This window comes from Notamacropus eugenii, chromosome 3 (assembly GCF_028372415.1).
Source record: "Notamacropus eugenii isolate mMacEug1 chromosome 3, mMacEug1.pri_v2, whole genome shotgun sequence".
Lineage (NCBI taxonomy): Eukaryota > Metazoa > Chordata > Mammalia > Diprotodontia > Macropodidae > Notamacropus > Notamacropus eugenii.
In genome coordinates, this window is record NC_092874.1 from 399,589,756 (window position 1) to 399,606,406 (window position 16,651).

Here is a 16,651-nt window from a genome sequence, read left to right on the forward strand (position 1 = left end):
CATGACCCCTTTGTGCAACAACAAATACCAATTTTTAAACTGATGACAAAGCTAGCCATTATTTTTTTATAATTTCTAGTCTAGAACTTGTTACCAAACATTCTGTCACTTCTCTATGACAATATAATCCTAACCAAAATGGCAAGAATCATTCAATGTAATGAAAAATCTAAATCTTTCCCAGGTTTAGATGGCAAAACTTCTAGCAGCAAGGAAGTTCTGGAACAGGGAAAAAGCCCCAAGCAGCAGCCTCCAGGCAGCTCTAGCCAAATCCAGTATCCACACAACCTGGCCTTGTCCCACAGGAGCAGACAAGGTCAAACGATTCCTGTGGAAGGTGGAGGTCTAGTCTCAGCTACCACCCTCAGAATCAAGCAGGGCCTGCCCATACTATTTAGGAGTAGAGCAGTAGAGTATGACTCAAGCAGAAGGCCTTAGTACAGACAAGGATGCTGATGATATATGTAAACTGAAGAAAATGTCAAAGGAAATGAAAAAACCAAGAGATGTCCCGGAATAAACACGTCCAAGTAGAGCCTCAGACAAAAAAAAAATCCCCTGCCCAAAAAAACCATAAGTGTATCTGGAAGAAATTAAATCAGACACATAATATAGAATAGCTATGGAAGGATGAATGGCAAGAAGAATTAACACTTTAAAATAAACATCAAGGAAACCTTAGCCTAAAAATCAGAATGGGTCAAACAGAAAACAACTCAATGAGACTACAAGAAATACTGAAACAAAATCAAAAGAGGGGGAAAAAATCAAACAGAAGAAAATGTAACAAATAAAATATCAGAAACAAAAGGCCTGGAAAAAAGGTCAAGAAGAGATAATCTAAGAATGAGACTAACTGAAAAATCACAAACTCCTCCAACAAGACTGGTTACCATACTTTAAAGAACCATAAGTGAAAACCCTTCAGAATTCTTAAAACTAGAGGGCACAAAATAGAAAGAATCCACTGGTCACCCTCTTAGAGAAATCTTATAATGAACACTTCTAGAATATCACAACCAAATCCAATTTTTCCATACTAGACCAAAGAAAATGTACTGCAGAAAGCCAGAAAGAAACAGTATAAGTACCAAGGAGCACCAATAATGATCATACAGGAATGGGTAGCTGCTCTATAAAGGACAAGAGCACTTAGAATAAGAAATTTCAAAAGGCAAAAAAGCCAGATTATGATGGTCTTTACAAGCCAGAGGATTTTATATTTATTCCTGGTCATAAAAGGAACTGCAGGAGTTTACTGAATAAAGGAATGACATGTTCAGACCCAGGCTTTAGGAAAACAAATTTGACAAATGAGAAGAAGATGAAGGGAGACCAACCAGAAGGTGGGGTGATAAGGGTGCTTGTATCAGAGTGGTGGTAGCGTCAGAGGACAGAAGAGGGTGTACGTGAAAGATGTTACAAAGGTAGAATCAACAGAACTTGGCAACTACTTAGATATGGGGGGGAGTGAGAGAATGAGAAGCAAAGATGACACCAAGATTACAAGCCTGAGTGACTGACTGGATGGTAGCGTCTTTGACAATAATAGGAAAGTTAGGAGGAAGAAAGAGTTTGGGTGGATAATGAGTTCCATTTTGGACATGATGAGTTTTAGATATCCATGGAACAATCAGTCTGAGATGTCCAAGAGTCATGTGGAGACATGAAACTTCGGCACAGAGATGACTTACATAAGATTCACATAGAGTTCAAATGAAAGGCTAGAGCAAAATCTGTTATGTTTCTAGTGTACTCAAAAAAGCAAGGATAGCAATCATGACTTTAGATAAGGGGTACAGTACAAGTAAACAGGATAAAAAGAGAAACAACATTATGCTTAAAGGCATCAAAAACAATGAATCAATATCTTTACCATACAAGCACCATAGCATCTAAAAATTAAATGAACTGAAAGAAGAAATAAAGAGTAAAATTATAACAGCGTGAGACTTTAATGTATCACTTTCAGACCTAGAAAAATCCAATCAAAATATACATAAGAAAAAAAATTCCAGAACTCAATAGAACTTTAGAAGAAAACAAAGATGTCTTATCTTTGGTAATTACTAAATGAGAACAAAAAGAAGTCTGCACAGCCCTCAGCCACGCATAGTACTTTTCAGAAAATTGACCATGTATTAGCACATACAAACCTCACCATATAGACAGAAAAGCCAAAATCTGTCATTTATTAACCACAGCGCAATAAAATAAAAATTGAACACAGAATTAATTGAGTGAATAGAATTAACTGGAAACTGAATAACCTAATCCTAAAGAACTGATGGGTCACACAAAAAAAACAGAAACAGAAAATTTCATCAGACAAAACAACAATAATGAGGTAACATACCAAAACTCAGAGTATACAGCTAAAGCAGTCCTTGGGGAAAAATTTATAGCCCTAAATGTTTCATCCACAAAACAGAGAAAGAATAAATAAATAAATTGGACATGCAACTAAAAGCTTAAGACAATAACAAGTGAAAAACACCCAACTGAAGAGAAAAGCAGAAATTTGATAATTAAAAAAGAAATTAATAAAAATGAAAGCAAAAAAAGAATTGATAAAGAAAATGAGGTGTTTTTTTTTAAAAAAAAAACTAATAAAGGTAGCTAATCTAATTTTTTTAAAGACAGAAAAACCAAAATTGTCCCAGTCAAAAATGAAAAAGGTGAATTAATAACAACTGAAGAAGTAAAGGAAATTGTTAGAAACTATTTTACCTAATGACATACCAAAAAAGCTTATAATTTATAGGAAATTAACAGATACTTAACAAAATATAAAGTACTCAGATTAACATAGGAAACAAATTATTTAAATGACTCAGTAACAGAAAAAGAAATTGAACAAGCATAGATGAATTCCAAAGGGGGGAAAACCTCCAAGACTGGATTTAGAAGTTAATTCTAACAAATATTCAAATAAATAATACCATTATTACATGATTTTTTTCAAAAGTAGGAAAAGGGACCCTTCCTATCTTTCAGTGATATAAATATGGTCTTGACACCTAACCCGAGAGAAAAAAGGCAGAAAAAAGAAGTTTCCATGAATCATTTAAAAAAAAAAACAAAAACAAAAGAGAAGACAAAACTCAGAAAGACACACAGAAAAACAGGGCACTGTTGGAACTACTAAATTTGGAAAAGAAAAAAGCTATATGTAGCATTTATCAAGTGCTTACTTTGTAGCAAACTCTGTGGTATTAGAAATTTTAGGTTTCGTATACAATTTTGTAATTTTTTTCTGTTCCATATTATTCAGGTCAAAAACTTGTTAGGCTCTCAATTCCAAATGTTAGATTGTTTATCACTGATGGTCCAGACCTAGCTTAATTTAATATAGCATAGTTGATATTTGGAATTTCGTTTTCCCTCTTTTCTAGTGTTTTTTTTTTTTTTGGAAGAGGGGGAGAAGGAGAGGAGAATAAAAATCCCCACCCAGCTAGAAGTCAAAATTTCTACTTCTGCAACAAAGAAACAAATAACATACCTGGCAGCTGCATAATAATTTCTGATCCACTACATTAACAAATTTTATTCAGTTTTGGCTTGAGTAAATCCAGACAATACCCTCACTGAAGCAGAAAAGCAAATAATTGTCAGCTTAATTAAAGGCATATTGACCTTATCAAACTGAGACAGAGGTAATTTTTGCCAATATCCAAGTTTCTGGAAAACAGAATAAATGAAGGTGCTTCTACTATAGGGTGGAGGCAAGACCACTGTTTCATCTGCTAGTGCTAATTGAAGAAAAATTACAAATTCTGAAGATCCAGGACTCTTTAGCTGAAGTGGCCAATATTCAGCTCTCCATGTAACAGGATGACACCATCCTCTACTTTGATCTAAAAGGACAACACTAAAAGAAAATTTCAAAGTAAAGCCAAGTAAAAGAGAAAGTCTTTTTAAACTAAAATTCATTGAAGTAAAAAATACTGTTAAAATCAGAACAAGGAATACAACTGCCACCTAGCTGTCCTACTATACTTCTCTTCTGAATAACTGTATTATGTATTTTAAATGCTACAGTTCATTTAAAACAATATTGTTGCACAGGATCCTATAATGAAAAATTATGTTGACCAATATTAAAAGGTCAAAAAGGCACTAAAGAGCATCATAACAGTACAGTTTTCAAATCCCTACTAGGAGGCTTTAAATAGAAAATAATGAGTTTCTTTTAGTTCTCCTATGAAAACTGTCACTTGCAGAAAGTGTTAAGAATCTGTATTGGGATATGTGGAAGAGTGGAGCCAAGTCCTCCCCAAAGGAGGGACTTGCTTTGGCTCTCCCCCAAATCCCTCCAAATACCTGTAAAAAATGACTCAAAACAAATTCTAGAGCAGCAGAACCCACAAAAAGACAAAGTGAAAGAAATTTCTAGCCCAAGACATCCTGGATGGTCAATTGGAAAAGTCTGTTGTACCTGGCTAGGAGAGGAGTACAGTACAAGCATGGGCCTGACCACCACAGACTGGGCCCCAGAAAACCCAGAGCAGGCCTCAGGGGATCGAATCACTGGCAGCTGAGGCAGTTTCCAGACTTCTCAACCCACAAATGCCAAAGACAACTTAGAAAGTCAGTGGGAAAGGTCTGTTGGGACCTGGGTGAGAAAGGAACACAGATGAGTTCTAGCCCAAGAGCAGCCCTGGATTGGTGGCAGCAGCAGTGGTGGATGTTTGTAGAGCTCTCAGCCCACAGACAACAAGGGGATCGAACAACTGATCAGAAGAAGATTATAAAGATGCTTTTGCTGGCACAGAGGCAGGATTCTATTGCTTTGCCCATACTTGGATCTGGATGGCAGTCCTGGGATGAGAAGAAGCACTAGCATAGGAGAACTTGTGGCATCAGTGGAGAGGGTACCCTCTTCACATTTCCAGAGCAGAAAAGAGTACTTGTGGTCACTCACTGACCAGAGCACAGAACAGGAAAGGAGTAAACACCTCTCCTTAGATCATACTACTTCAGAAGAACTGAAGACTTACAGGTCCCTAAGAGTATTTCTGAAAAGTTACACAAAACCCCTGAAGTTTGGGACAATATACCCTCTACGTTGGAAGCAAAGCTCTACTTTAACAAAGAACTAGAAATTCAAGTAATTGGCTAGGAAAATGAGCAAACAGCAGAAAAAAACTCAGACTATAGAATATTAATTTGATGACAAGAAAGATCAAAACATACAATCAGAAGAAGACAACAAAGTCAAAGCTCCTACATCCAAAGCCTCCAAGAAAAATATGAATGGGAGGGGGGGTTAGAGCCAATATGGCAGAGTAAAAGCAGGGACTTCCAGAGCTCTGCCTCCAAACTCAGCCAAATACCTGTAAAAAATGACTCTAAATAAATTCCGAAGCAGCGGAACCCACAGAATGATGGAGCAAAACAAATCTCCAGCCCTTGACAGCCTGGAAGGTCAACAGAAGCATCTATTTGTGCTGCGCTGGGAGCAGAGTGCAGTCCAGCATGGGCTTTGCTGGCAAAGACGAGACCTGAGCAGACCTTGGGGGGACTAAATCTCTGGCCTACACATGTATAACCTATATAGAAGTATTCACCCTCTCAATGAGGGTGGATGTGGAGAGAGGGAGGGAGAGAATTTGGAACTCAACATTTTTAAAATAATGTTAAACATTGTTTTTACATATAACTGGGAAATAAGATACATAGGCAGTGGGGTACAAAAATCTATCTTACCCTACAGAAAAACAGAAGGGGAAAGGAATAAGAGAAGGGTTTGGGGTGGGGGAGGGAGGATGATAGAAAGGAAGGCAGATTGGGGGAAGGGGTGATCAACATGCATGTCGTTATGGCGTTGGGTAGAAGAGAGATGGAGAGAAAATATGGAACTCAAAATGTTGTGGAAATGAATGCTGAAAACTAAAATAAATAAACTGAAATATGAAAAAAAATTTAATTTAAAACATTAAACAATTAGTCCGGTTTGGTTCCCAGCTTCACCTCAACTCAAACAACTGCCTAAAGTTCTTTATTAAAGTGCCATGATGATACCCTTGAGAAGACTTTAAAATACATTTCTATTCATTGTGAAGCAGGGTCCCCACAGTGTTCAAGCCAAAAGAAGAAGAGTCACTTGAAACCTTCAAGTTCCACATTAATGTTGCTCTCCACAGCTATAAGTGTTACTCCCTGCTGTGCAGGGAGAAATCTGATACAGTTATTTCTGTCCTTCTAATGTGGTTGAGCAATGGGTCTAATGCTTGTTGAGTTAGTACAGGGAGGTGATCTGTACAGATTTTCACACTGCCCTTTCAGGAAAGATATATTAATGTTGAGTTTCAAGTCAATCCACATTTTAACTGTAATATAAATACCCACATGTTCAGTCATTTCAGATGGAAACAACTATTCTATAAGAATCAAAACATTCCCAGAAAATATTCCCAAAGTTCACTATTTTCTGTAGAACTTAATTTGAAATGGTGAGCATGACACATTCCAAGTTGAGTTACCTGTCTTCATCCTCAAAAGAGGTTATGATGTTATCACCTACAATGATGTTTCTTAGGATTTATATTTGTATGTTCTAGGGCCAAAATCAAGGTGCTTATTAGTTTACATCAACACCAGCAATCTTGATTAAACAGTGAGCTACTGACAGCTGGGTAAAGTTTATTTTCAAACAAATCCTGTACATTTAGATGCCTTTCACCAAAATCACATCACTTCCCTACAGATAGCCTCCAAAGTGGAAGGTTCTCAAACTGGTGGGCTTAGTGAGTAAAGAAAAAGGGCTATGACTCACATAATTTTTCATAGGAATAAAATCTAATAATTAGTAGAAGAATCTAAAGCATTAAAGGATTTACAAAATGTAAGGTGCATTGCAAGAAACCAAAAAAGTCACTCAGATGAGGATACTGAGGCTTGAGAGGTTTAGCAGCTAGAAAAAACCTTCAAATGCATTTAATCTAATTCTCACATTTTAGGTTAAACACTTCCCTAAGACCACACAACACTAGCAGCAAAAGGCAAAACTCAACCTGGGTCTCCCAACTCCCCTCTCAGTGGCCATTTTGTCTTACAATATGGTCTCTCCACAATGGCATAATTCACTGTATCCAAGATTCCTGAAGCAGCATCAAAATAACTATCAGTTAGAGAAGAAAGATAGAGAACTACCACATTGGGAGGGAATTTGGACGGTGTCCCCAACTCTTTCCTCAAAATTATAAGATTCTCCTTTGGACTAAAACTACCAAGTCCACAATCAAAAGAAGAGAAAATTTTGATTCTTCTTTCTTTAGCATTTCTGATGCAGCACTAATTTGTAAAAAGAACTGCTATTCCTATTGTAATACCAATTTTAATTCACATGATGAGCCTCCATTGTCTCTGTTCACTGCCCCCCCTCACTTTTTTCATTGAACAAAGTCCTTAGGGCTGAAAGCTGGATTAATAAAATTTTCCAATAAATAATGTGAAGTGGAAGTCACACTCCTCAAAAAAAGACTAAGCTATGTGGAGTTTCAAGTGATCAGACGTGAGAGACTTCAGTGTCTTTGCTCTTGTTAACTGTAAATTACAAAGGGAAGCAGTATACAGTACAGAGAAAAGAGAGTCAAGGAAGTAAATTCAAATCCCACCTCTAATTTGTACTTCTTGTATGACTGAGGCAAGTCATTTAATCTCCCTCAGCCTTGGTTTCCTTATCTATAAGATTAGGAGGGTGGACATTTTAGATGGGCATTCTTCTAGCTCTAGACCTATAACTCCTAGAATAGCACCTAGTATTCAGTGAATAGAGAAAGTAAACAGAATAGGGTTATCACCAAAAAAGTCTGCTCTCACTCTAGTACTAGCTTACATTACCTTTTTGTCTCCAAAGAGTTTATACTGTAAAAAAATAATTTATTGGGATGGGGGGTTGGGATGGGCTAGGGGTAAAGGAAAGGTATATAATATTAATTTAAATAGGGAGATCTTTCCCATTCATTAATAGGCCTATGTGACCTGCCTGGGTCACATGGAAGTCTGAGTCATATGGAACCAGCATGTGATGGGAGGAGCGTGCTGAATGAGTGAACAAGAAGGGTGGAGTAGGACGATGTGGAGCTAGAGCATAGATGAGAGGAAATTAGAGAGGAAGCAGTTAGAACTGAAGGAAACAGGCAAGCCGGTAGCTGGCTGTGAGTGTGAGCAGGGCATTTTGTTTAAGGGAAGCCTGCTTGTGATTTGTTTAAGGGATTTGATTTGTAGGAAGCCTAGCAGGGGGAAAGCTTGGGGATGGTGTTGTTCACTTCATTGTTATTGTGTATAGATTTTTGTTACTATGATAGATTTGGCTTTCTGGTGTCTGAATAAATGTTTTGGTTCTGTCTTCCATGTGGAGAATCTGTTGTATTTTGTGTTTCAGAATTGCACCAGGATGTTCATGGCTGCTGTGGGTGCTGTGAATATCACATTGGTGCTACAAGGTGTCATTTTTTTTTTTAAAAAAAAGGATATGTACTTTATAAATGTGTATTGCAGAGCCTAAAAGGGCTCAAATCAGTCTAAGTTTATTCTTTCCCTCAGGAGATCCTGCCAAGGTTAGAGCAGAGCAGCAGCAGTAGCTGTGCATGAAAAGGCCCTCAACAGAAACAGCAGGATTCAAGAAGGGGGAACTTGTGAGAAGGGAAGCTGGAGAAGAGCCAAAAAGGTCATTCTGGTGAGACAAACAAACAGCAGTTAGCTGGAAATGAGTTTAAAAGCTGGGAAGCATCAGAGGAAAGGGATTTTGTTTTTTAAGAGCCCCATTTATATTTGTAAGAACTTTAATATCCACATTTGTTAAATGAACATATTTAAGACGCATACAACTTAATTACTTCACAGAGTCATTGTGAGGAAAGTAAATATTAAAACATTATATTACCAGGAATTGTCACAAATTCAACTGAAATACTGACAAGAATAAACAAAAAAAATCAGACCTTCCTCTTTTTTATGTAAGAGTGAAAAAGCATTAGAGATCCTCAAAGTTGTTACATAGTATGGCTTTCTGGGAGCAGCAGAGGGGAGTCACAAAAATCCACCTTACACACACTGAAATCTACCTTACATATATGAGTTTTGAGTATTTTTCCCCCAACTTTAAAATAAAATTTTATTGACATATTTTGGTTTTTGGTTATTCTTTCTTAAGAGTTTAGTTCCCAGGACCCATGGTCATAACAATCTTCTAGTTCCCAGATGTTAAGATAGTATTTCCCAGGCTCATGACTTGTAAACATCTCCACTACATTTGCGCATCATATTATAATGTTAAATAAAACAAAACATTTGCGTTCAGCTGGTAAATACCCACTGTGACTGCAAAGTGAGAAATAGGGATGAGGTAATGTAAAACCTGTGAGCTTATTGTTGGCAATATGCCTTCTTTGCCTGTTGCCCTATAGATCAAGTGGGCACTGGTCAGTAAGTGGGGATTTGGGATATGTTTAGAGGAATGTGTGTACATGCTTCAACCAGCCCCCACTGGGGCTTGAGGGGATTTAGGGGAATGCACAAGCTGGAATGCTGTGCCTGTCTCAACAAACACCATTGAGACTTAGGGGTAGTTGCCCCCTTTTCTTGCCGGCCCTTGCAAGAAGGATGATTAGGGAATGCTCTAGGAGGTTAATAATGCTCCCATTATTGGCAAACTCGCTTTGAGAAGACCAGATTAGAATAAAGCAAGTTTATTTAACCTCTTATTATGACTCCATTCCTGTCTTCCTATCTGCCTGGATCAAGAGTGAACCTGTGCTAGAACACCTGCTTGCAGCTCTCCTGTGCCTCCTGTCTGACCCCTGGAGTAGACAGTGCTAGCTGTGTGTTGACCTATGAAATGGCTCATAATCCTCATTTGCCTGAAGTTAAAACTTGAATAGGTAAGTAAAGAAAAGCTCTATTGGAAGGAAATCCAAGTGGCATATTAGTCACAAGTAATAATGATATTATAATGAGGATAATAATAACAACTGCAACATATGTGTGATACATAATAAAAAATATTCCACAGGCTTTAAAGACATGATCACATGCAACATAATAATCCTGTGAGGTAGGTACCACATATACTATGATTCCATTTTATATGAGGAAACAGAGTAAGAAAGGGTAACAGACTTATGCCCCTAGTCACACACACAGTATATGTCAGAGGTTGGATTTAAAACCAGGTCTTTAACTCCAAATCCAGCACTCTCAGTCCCTCTATTACTTTCACCTAATAGAGTAGAAGGCATTTAACACCTTGGCTGTATTTTGAATTCATGAAACAGGTCAGACCTGGGGAAAGGGTGGAGAGAATTAAATCTGACTGATCTATCTCCATCAAACAAGAATTCAAATAAGGAGCAAGGGTTCGTCCATAATTTATAACTGTGGCCCAAGTCTGCCAAAATAGAAACTGGTCAACTCAGCACTAGAATGAAACAATTATCATCAAGGTGAAAAAGCAAGACCTGACTCTATGCCTCCTATAAAAAATAAGTTCTGAATTCACTAAAGCTGATAAAATTTGGCATAAAAAATACATTTTCCAAGTTCTTTGCGGGGGTAAGGATATATGGGAAGAGGATAAGTTAATTAAAAGGCAATTCTGGTTTCCTGGATCTGTTTATGTCCATCATCAATAATAACTATATGTAACATCTTACCCATATGTGCAAATATAGCTCTGTATCAATTGGGGAATGGGTGAATAAATTATGGTAAATGAATGTAATGGCATACTATTGCACTATAAGAAATGATGAACAGGAAGACTTCAGACAGGCCTGGAAAGACTTCTATGAACTGATGATGAGTGAAAGGAGCAGAACCAGGAGAACTCTGTACACAGCAACAACCACAATGTGAGAGGACTTTTTCTGGTAGACTTAGAACTTCATTGCAATGCAAGGACTTAAAAAATTCCCAATGGTCTTTTAAGGCAAAATGCCTTCCACATCCAGAGAAAGAACTATGGAATTCAATCGCAGAATGAAGCAGATCATTTTCTTTTGTATTATGTTTTGGTTTGTTTGTTATATGATTTCTCCCATTCATTTTAATTCTTCTATACAACATGACTATGGTGAAAATGTATTTGATAGGAATGTACGTGTAGAACCTATATAAAATTGTATGCTGTCGGGGTAGGGCGGGACAGAGAGGAAGACCGAGAGGGAGGGAAAGAAAAAATCTAGGTTGTATGGCAGTGATTGTGGAACATTGAAAATAAAAAAAAAAATAGTTCTGTAGTTGAATAATAAGCCATGGTAGGGAAACCCCAATAATAATAACTGTTTAAGAACTAAAGGAAAACCATCATAGTTTGTCCCATTCTGGAAATATTCCATCTCACGTTTGGAAGGCCATATAGCTCTCACAGCAGTACAGTATGAATAGTGGTCAAGTCAACATACCTCATCTTTTCCCAGGGCTTTGAGGTGTTCTAGGATCTGTGTGATCACGGTCTCACAAAGCTTGTTGTTTTCAGCCAGAAATTTTGAGTCTCCCCCATAGAGGCTGTCGTTGGAATCAACTAAGTAGACAAACAATGAAACATGAGAAATCTATCCTGAGAAAACTTTTATCTTTTTCCAAGGGAAAGGGAGTCAGAAGAAAAAACAGCATCAACAGATGTTGGGAAAATTTGGAAAGCAAAATGGAAATGGCATAACCAAGTTCCTGTTGGGCCTGGGAACTCAGTTACTACAAATAAAACAACTTATCTAAAAGACTGAGCTAGAGACCCTGCAGTGTTACACTTTTCCTCCCACTGGCTAGTGATGGAACCCCTGTTACACAAAGTGAATCTGCTCAGTAGCTTTTGAAGAATTTTAAAAAATCCATTCCATTAGCTATGTTCAAAGTACACATTCCCTATCACCTCTGAGTACTTTATAAACCAAACCACAGTCACACCTGAAACAAGAGAGATCAAGGGAATGTTAGCATGGAAGTTAGAGCGTCTCTGTGGTCCTCCACTCAGCATAGGGGCCTAAAATAAACCAACGTATGCAAACAGTTCAACATTATTTAAAGGCTAAGAAGAAAAGTCCAAGTATCAAAAAATGTCTTTACTTAAGCAGCATCCCCTTCAACTTCTCTCCTATACTTGAAAGTTTACTTTGGCCTCTCCCAAAATATTTCTTCATACTATCACCATAATCAACCAGCTTCAGTCACAGGTCAGGCTGAGCCCAGTGATATACCTCGGACACTGAGAACTCTTGTCACTTATCTGCTACCCTCTACAAGCCCAAGGCGACTATGTATCTCCCTAAGCCAATTATACCACACAGGAGCAAATTATTTCCCCATTTCCACCTCCCATTCTCTTATCCTTATCCTTCGAAATCCTACACCCCATCCATGTCCTACTCCACCACTGCCCTCCCTGTCCACTGTGCCTTAAGGAATTCTCATTTCACAATGAATGAAATTCCCCTCATCTTGGTCCTCTTTCAGACACTTCCATTAAGTAAATCTGATAGAGATTTAGCTTCCTTTGATGGCACTGCATCCTCAGCCATCCTATCCAGCATTGGCTGCCCCTTCTCTTATACTCCTGACACACAGGCTCTGGAGGAAAGTCAGATGATTCCTCACTCTTGTCACTCCCAGAGCCTCCGTTTTCCTCCATCACTTAGCAATCTTTCCTCCTTTGAAGTCTATGCAAATTTTACACCCAATCTAAATTATGATAGTTGTCGTATACTGGCTTCCAGGTCTTACCTCCTCCTTTCTCAACAGGTTCAACACCTGCAGGGATCAGTCATCTTCCTCCCCTCCCCAACTCTTGCTCTTATAGTAGGGAACTTTACCATCCCCAAAGATGCTCCCTCATACTCCCTAGCTTCTCATTTTCTTAGCCTCTTTAAAATCCAAGACCCACTGCACTTCAACCACACGAAGTTACACACATACACACCCACATACATACACACACACACATGCCCTCAACATTAACTACAGATGTTCTACTCCCTTAAGAAGAAATTGAAATTTCCCTTTCTGACTACAGCTTTGTATCATTCCACCTTTCCCTATACCTTACCTTTTCTAAACCTACCCTTTGCCTTACTGCCCCCAAATACTGACTACAGCTTTGTATCATTCCACCTTTCCCTATACCTTACCTTTTCTAAACCTACCCTTTGCCTTACTGCCCCCAAATACTGACTACAGCTTTGTATCATTCCACCTTTCCCTATACCTTACCTTTTCTAAACCTACCCTTTGCCTTACTGCCCCCAAATACTGACTACAGCTTTGTATCATTCCACCTTTCCCTATACCTTACCTTTCCTAAACCTACTCTTTGCCCTATTGCCCTCAAATCCTGCGAATCTTCAATACTTTCTCAGACTGTTACACTTAGTCTTACTTCACTTTCCTCTCTCCAGTCTTAAGCTAATCATTAACTGTTTTAATTCCATAGTCCTTTCCTTTTAAATCCCTAACCCTGTTTAATTCTCTGTCAACATTCAGACTTGCCAAACTTCATCTCTGGGTTACTTACACCATCCACCTCTACCATACATACTCATAGAGCTGATGAATGTAGCAACATCACATCTTACCATTATGCCAACTGAGTACATTACAAATTCATGTTATCCAAGGCAATACTTTTCTTCCTGCCTAATTGATTCTCTCTCACTCCTTAGAGAAGCTATTCTAGTTCTTCTTTTCCCTCCTCAAGCCTCATATACATCACCCTCTTCTACCTGTCCCAACCAATGAACTTGCCTCTTACTTCACTGAAAAAACTGAATCCATTCATGTTAGTTTCCTTTTCTCCCATTCTCATCTCTAAACCCTTCAACATCATCTCTCTCTCTCCTCCTTCCCACCATTCTCTACGAGGTGGCCCTTCTTAATAATGCCAAACCCTCTACATACATATTTGATCCCATTCTTTTCCATCTAATATAGCAGACTGCCTCAACCATCCTCTTCTTCCTATGAACTGGTTGCTTCCCTGCCTTCAAACATGCCTCTCTTTAAAACAAACAACAAAAAACCCTCACTAGATCCTTCTACCCCACTAATTATCTTATGTGTCTCTTCCTTTCTTTTTCTTTGAAAAAGTTGTGTGTACCTGCTGATTCCACTTTCTTTTTGAAATCTGATTTCTAACCTCATGACTTAACGGAAACTACTCTCCTATGCTACTACTTACCAAACATCTTGACTGGCAAATCTGCTGGTCTTCTCTTACTATTTATTCTTCTAAACCTATTAGCTGCACTTTACCCTGTTGACCATCCTTTCTTCCTGGATACTTTCTTCTCGAGGCTTCATGACACTTTTCTCTCCTGGTTCTCCTTCCACCAGCCTGACTACTCTTTCTCAAGGCTCCTTATTAGCTCATCTTCTCAGCCCCAACTTCAGGTTTTCCCCAAGTTTCCATCTTGGTCCTCTTCTCCCACTATGCTCTTAGTAACCTCATCAACTGCCACAGGTTTACCTATCATCTCTATGGAGATGACACATTGGTCTCCAAATCAACCCCTAGTTCTTCCTCTGAAGTTCAGTCTCCTGTCATCAATCACCTATGAGACATTTTAAAGGGGATCTTCTAGAGACTTTTCAAACTCAGCAATTCTTTTTTTGTTTTGTATCTTTTTCAAAAAATTTGATACATTTTCTTTTTTCACAACAAACAAATTTTAAAAATTTTCTCTTGCCACTCCAGCTCATTCTACACACTGTTGTCAGAATAATTTTCCTTACCCCCAGAAATGACCATGTAGCTTCCTTATTCTATCAATTCCGGTGGTTTTCTATTGCCTGTAAGATCAAATCAAAACTATTTGGTTTAGCTTTTAAAGACTTCTAAGACCTAACGCCAAACTGTCCGTCTAGCTCCACTGGACTTTATTCCACCTCCTATGTATCTCCAAGTCCCCTAAAATGAGGAGAAAGGAGAACACTAAATTAAGCTCATTAGCTCAGTGTTGAATACTGGGGATAGGATACTCGGACACCAATGTGGGACTTGAAGTCTGAAAAGCCTGCCATCCACTTCCACTAAAGCTCAGTCTCCTCCCATCCCACCCTAATTTTCATCAGTGGCCATAGAACAACCAAAATTTATCTACAGGTGTCATTAAGAATGAAAAAGGCTGGGAAGTCATGAGAGAAAATAATTTATATACCAGGAATAAAATAATCCCTGCACTCAAGAGGCAAAGGAGATGATTTCATCTTTATGCTTTCACATTTGCTTATTCTTATTTTCTTACATGATCATTTCTAGACACTTCAAAGAGTCTTTCTTTCAATACACTTATTAAAACCTTTAACACCGAGATTTCTTTACAAATGATGTAACATTAAAGACAAAAGGATACAAAAAAATCTGAGAAATTTATGCCACATTAGCTATACAGACACACAAAGGATAAGCACAAGTGGCCTATTAACACTTTCAAGTTGGTGGAAGACCAAAATATTGTTCTGACTTAATGAAATCTGAGGGGGTGACTAAAAAACCTTCTATTGCTGATGTCTTAGAGGGTAGGTACAAGCAAGTGAGTTACAAGGCAAACTCTTCACAGTTAGTATACACACACAGAATTCAGGTGTGTGGATAAGAAAAATGTTCATTAAACAAGGCCACTCTGGTTCAGTTGCCAGAATGTCATCTGTCGCGCTTTTCTCATCATCATCAAATGTGACTATGGTATCTGCAGTAAGTTAAGCAGATATTATTTCTTCTAAGCTTTCAAACATGGCTCCCAGGTTTGAAAGTGAGGCTAGGAAGGGTCAGATGCACTTCTAAGCACATTAAGTTTATAATATTTACTATTTTACATGATTGCACACACACACACATATATATATATGTATATCTCAAATTGCTTACTGTTTTATGGAAGGGAGGACCTTGAAAATCAAAAAAAAATTTTTAAATGAATGTTTAAAATGGTCTTTATATGTAATTGAAAAAAATACTATTTTTAAAAGTTTATAATATTTATAAGAAATGTATAGAAAGGCTTAAAAACCCACAAGCCCTTGGAAAATGACCAAGGTATCATTAGCCAAGCAATGTGTAGTTTGTGGAACTGTGCAGAAGGAAGTAGATTAAAGTATGTTACACAACTGGTTGTCAGTTGCTTTAGATGCCTGGCTAGAGGAGTGAGACATGGAGTGATCACGATCAGTGGGCACTGAAGATTAGTCAGTGTGTATGAAAAGAAAGGTTGTAAGATAAATGGATATTTTCTGAGCCTCAGTACATCACTAACTTAAAGAAAGCCCGGTACAAGCTCCAGTAAACTATATGGTTTCTACCAGCAACCAACAATAATAATCATAACTGAAAGGAAAAAAAAAAAAGATTTCAAAAGATATTCTGTACCCTCCGTCACCTCTCCATTGGTCAAAAGTGCCTAAAAGGAAAGTAAAATTTAAATTACATAGTAGACATATTTCTTTTTTAAAATGAGTAACCATTTCATTTTTATAAATCAAATGCCATTTTCTAATTGGTTTGCATTATAATTTCAAGACTGTTTGTCTTATCATAGTAGACCACTGCTCCTTGAGGGTAAGGACTTTCATATTTTATATTTTGAACTCCAGCAGTTAGCATATGACAGCATATTCATTTAATGAATGCCTATTGATTAGCTACGATTTTGGTCTATCT

The 16,651-nt window shown here is 37.8% G+C and overlaps 1 protein-coding gene across 3 annotated transcripts in view; it reads right to left on the reverse strand.

Moving 5' to 3' along the window:
• Nucleotides 1–16,651, reverse strand: part of VPS35L (VPS35 endosomal protein sorting factor like) — a 114,468-nt gene that overhangs the window by 5,450 nt on the left and 92,367 nt on the right. For all 3 annotated transcript variants that reach the window (XM_072597980.1, XM_072597981.1, XM_072597979.1), the window contains one exon: nucleotides 11,409–11,527. In XM_072597980.1, the coding sequence (XP_072454081.1) occupies nucleotides 11,409–11,527 (119 nt within the window). The remainder of the gene's footprint in view (nucleotides 1–11,408; nucleotides 11,528–16,651) is intronic.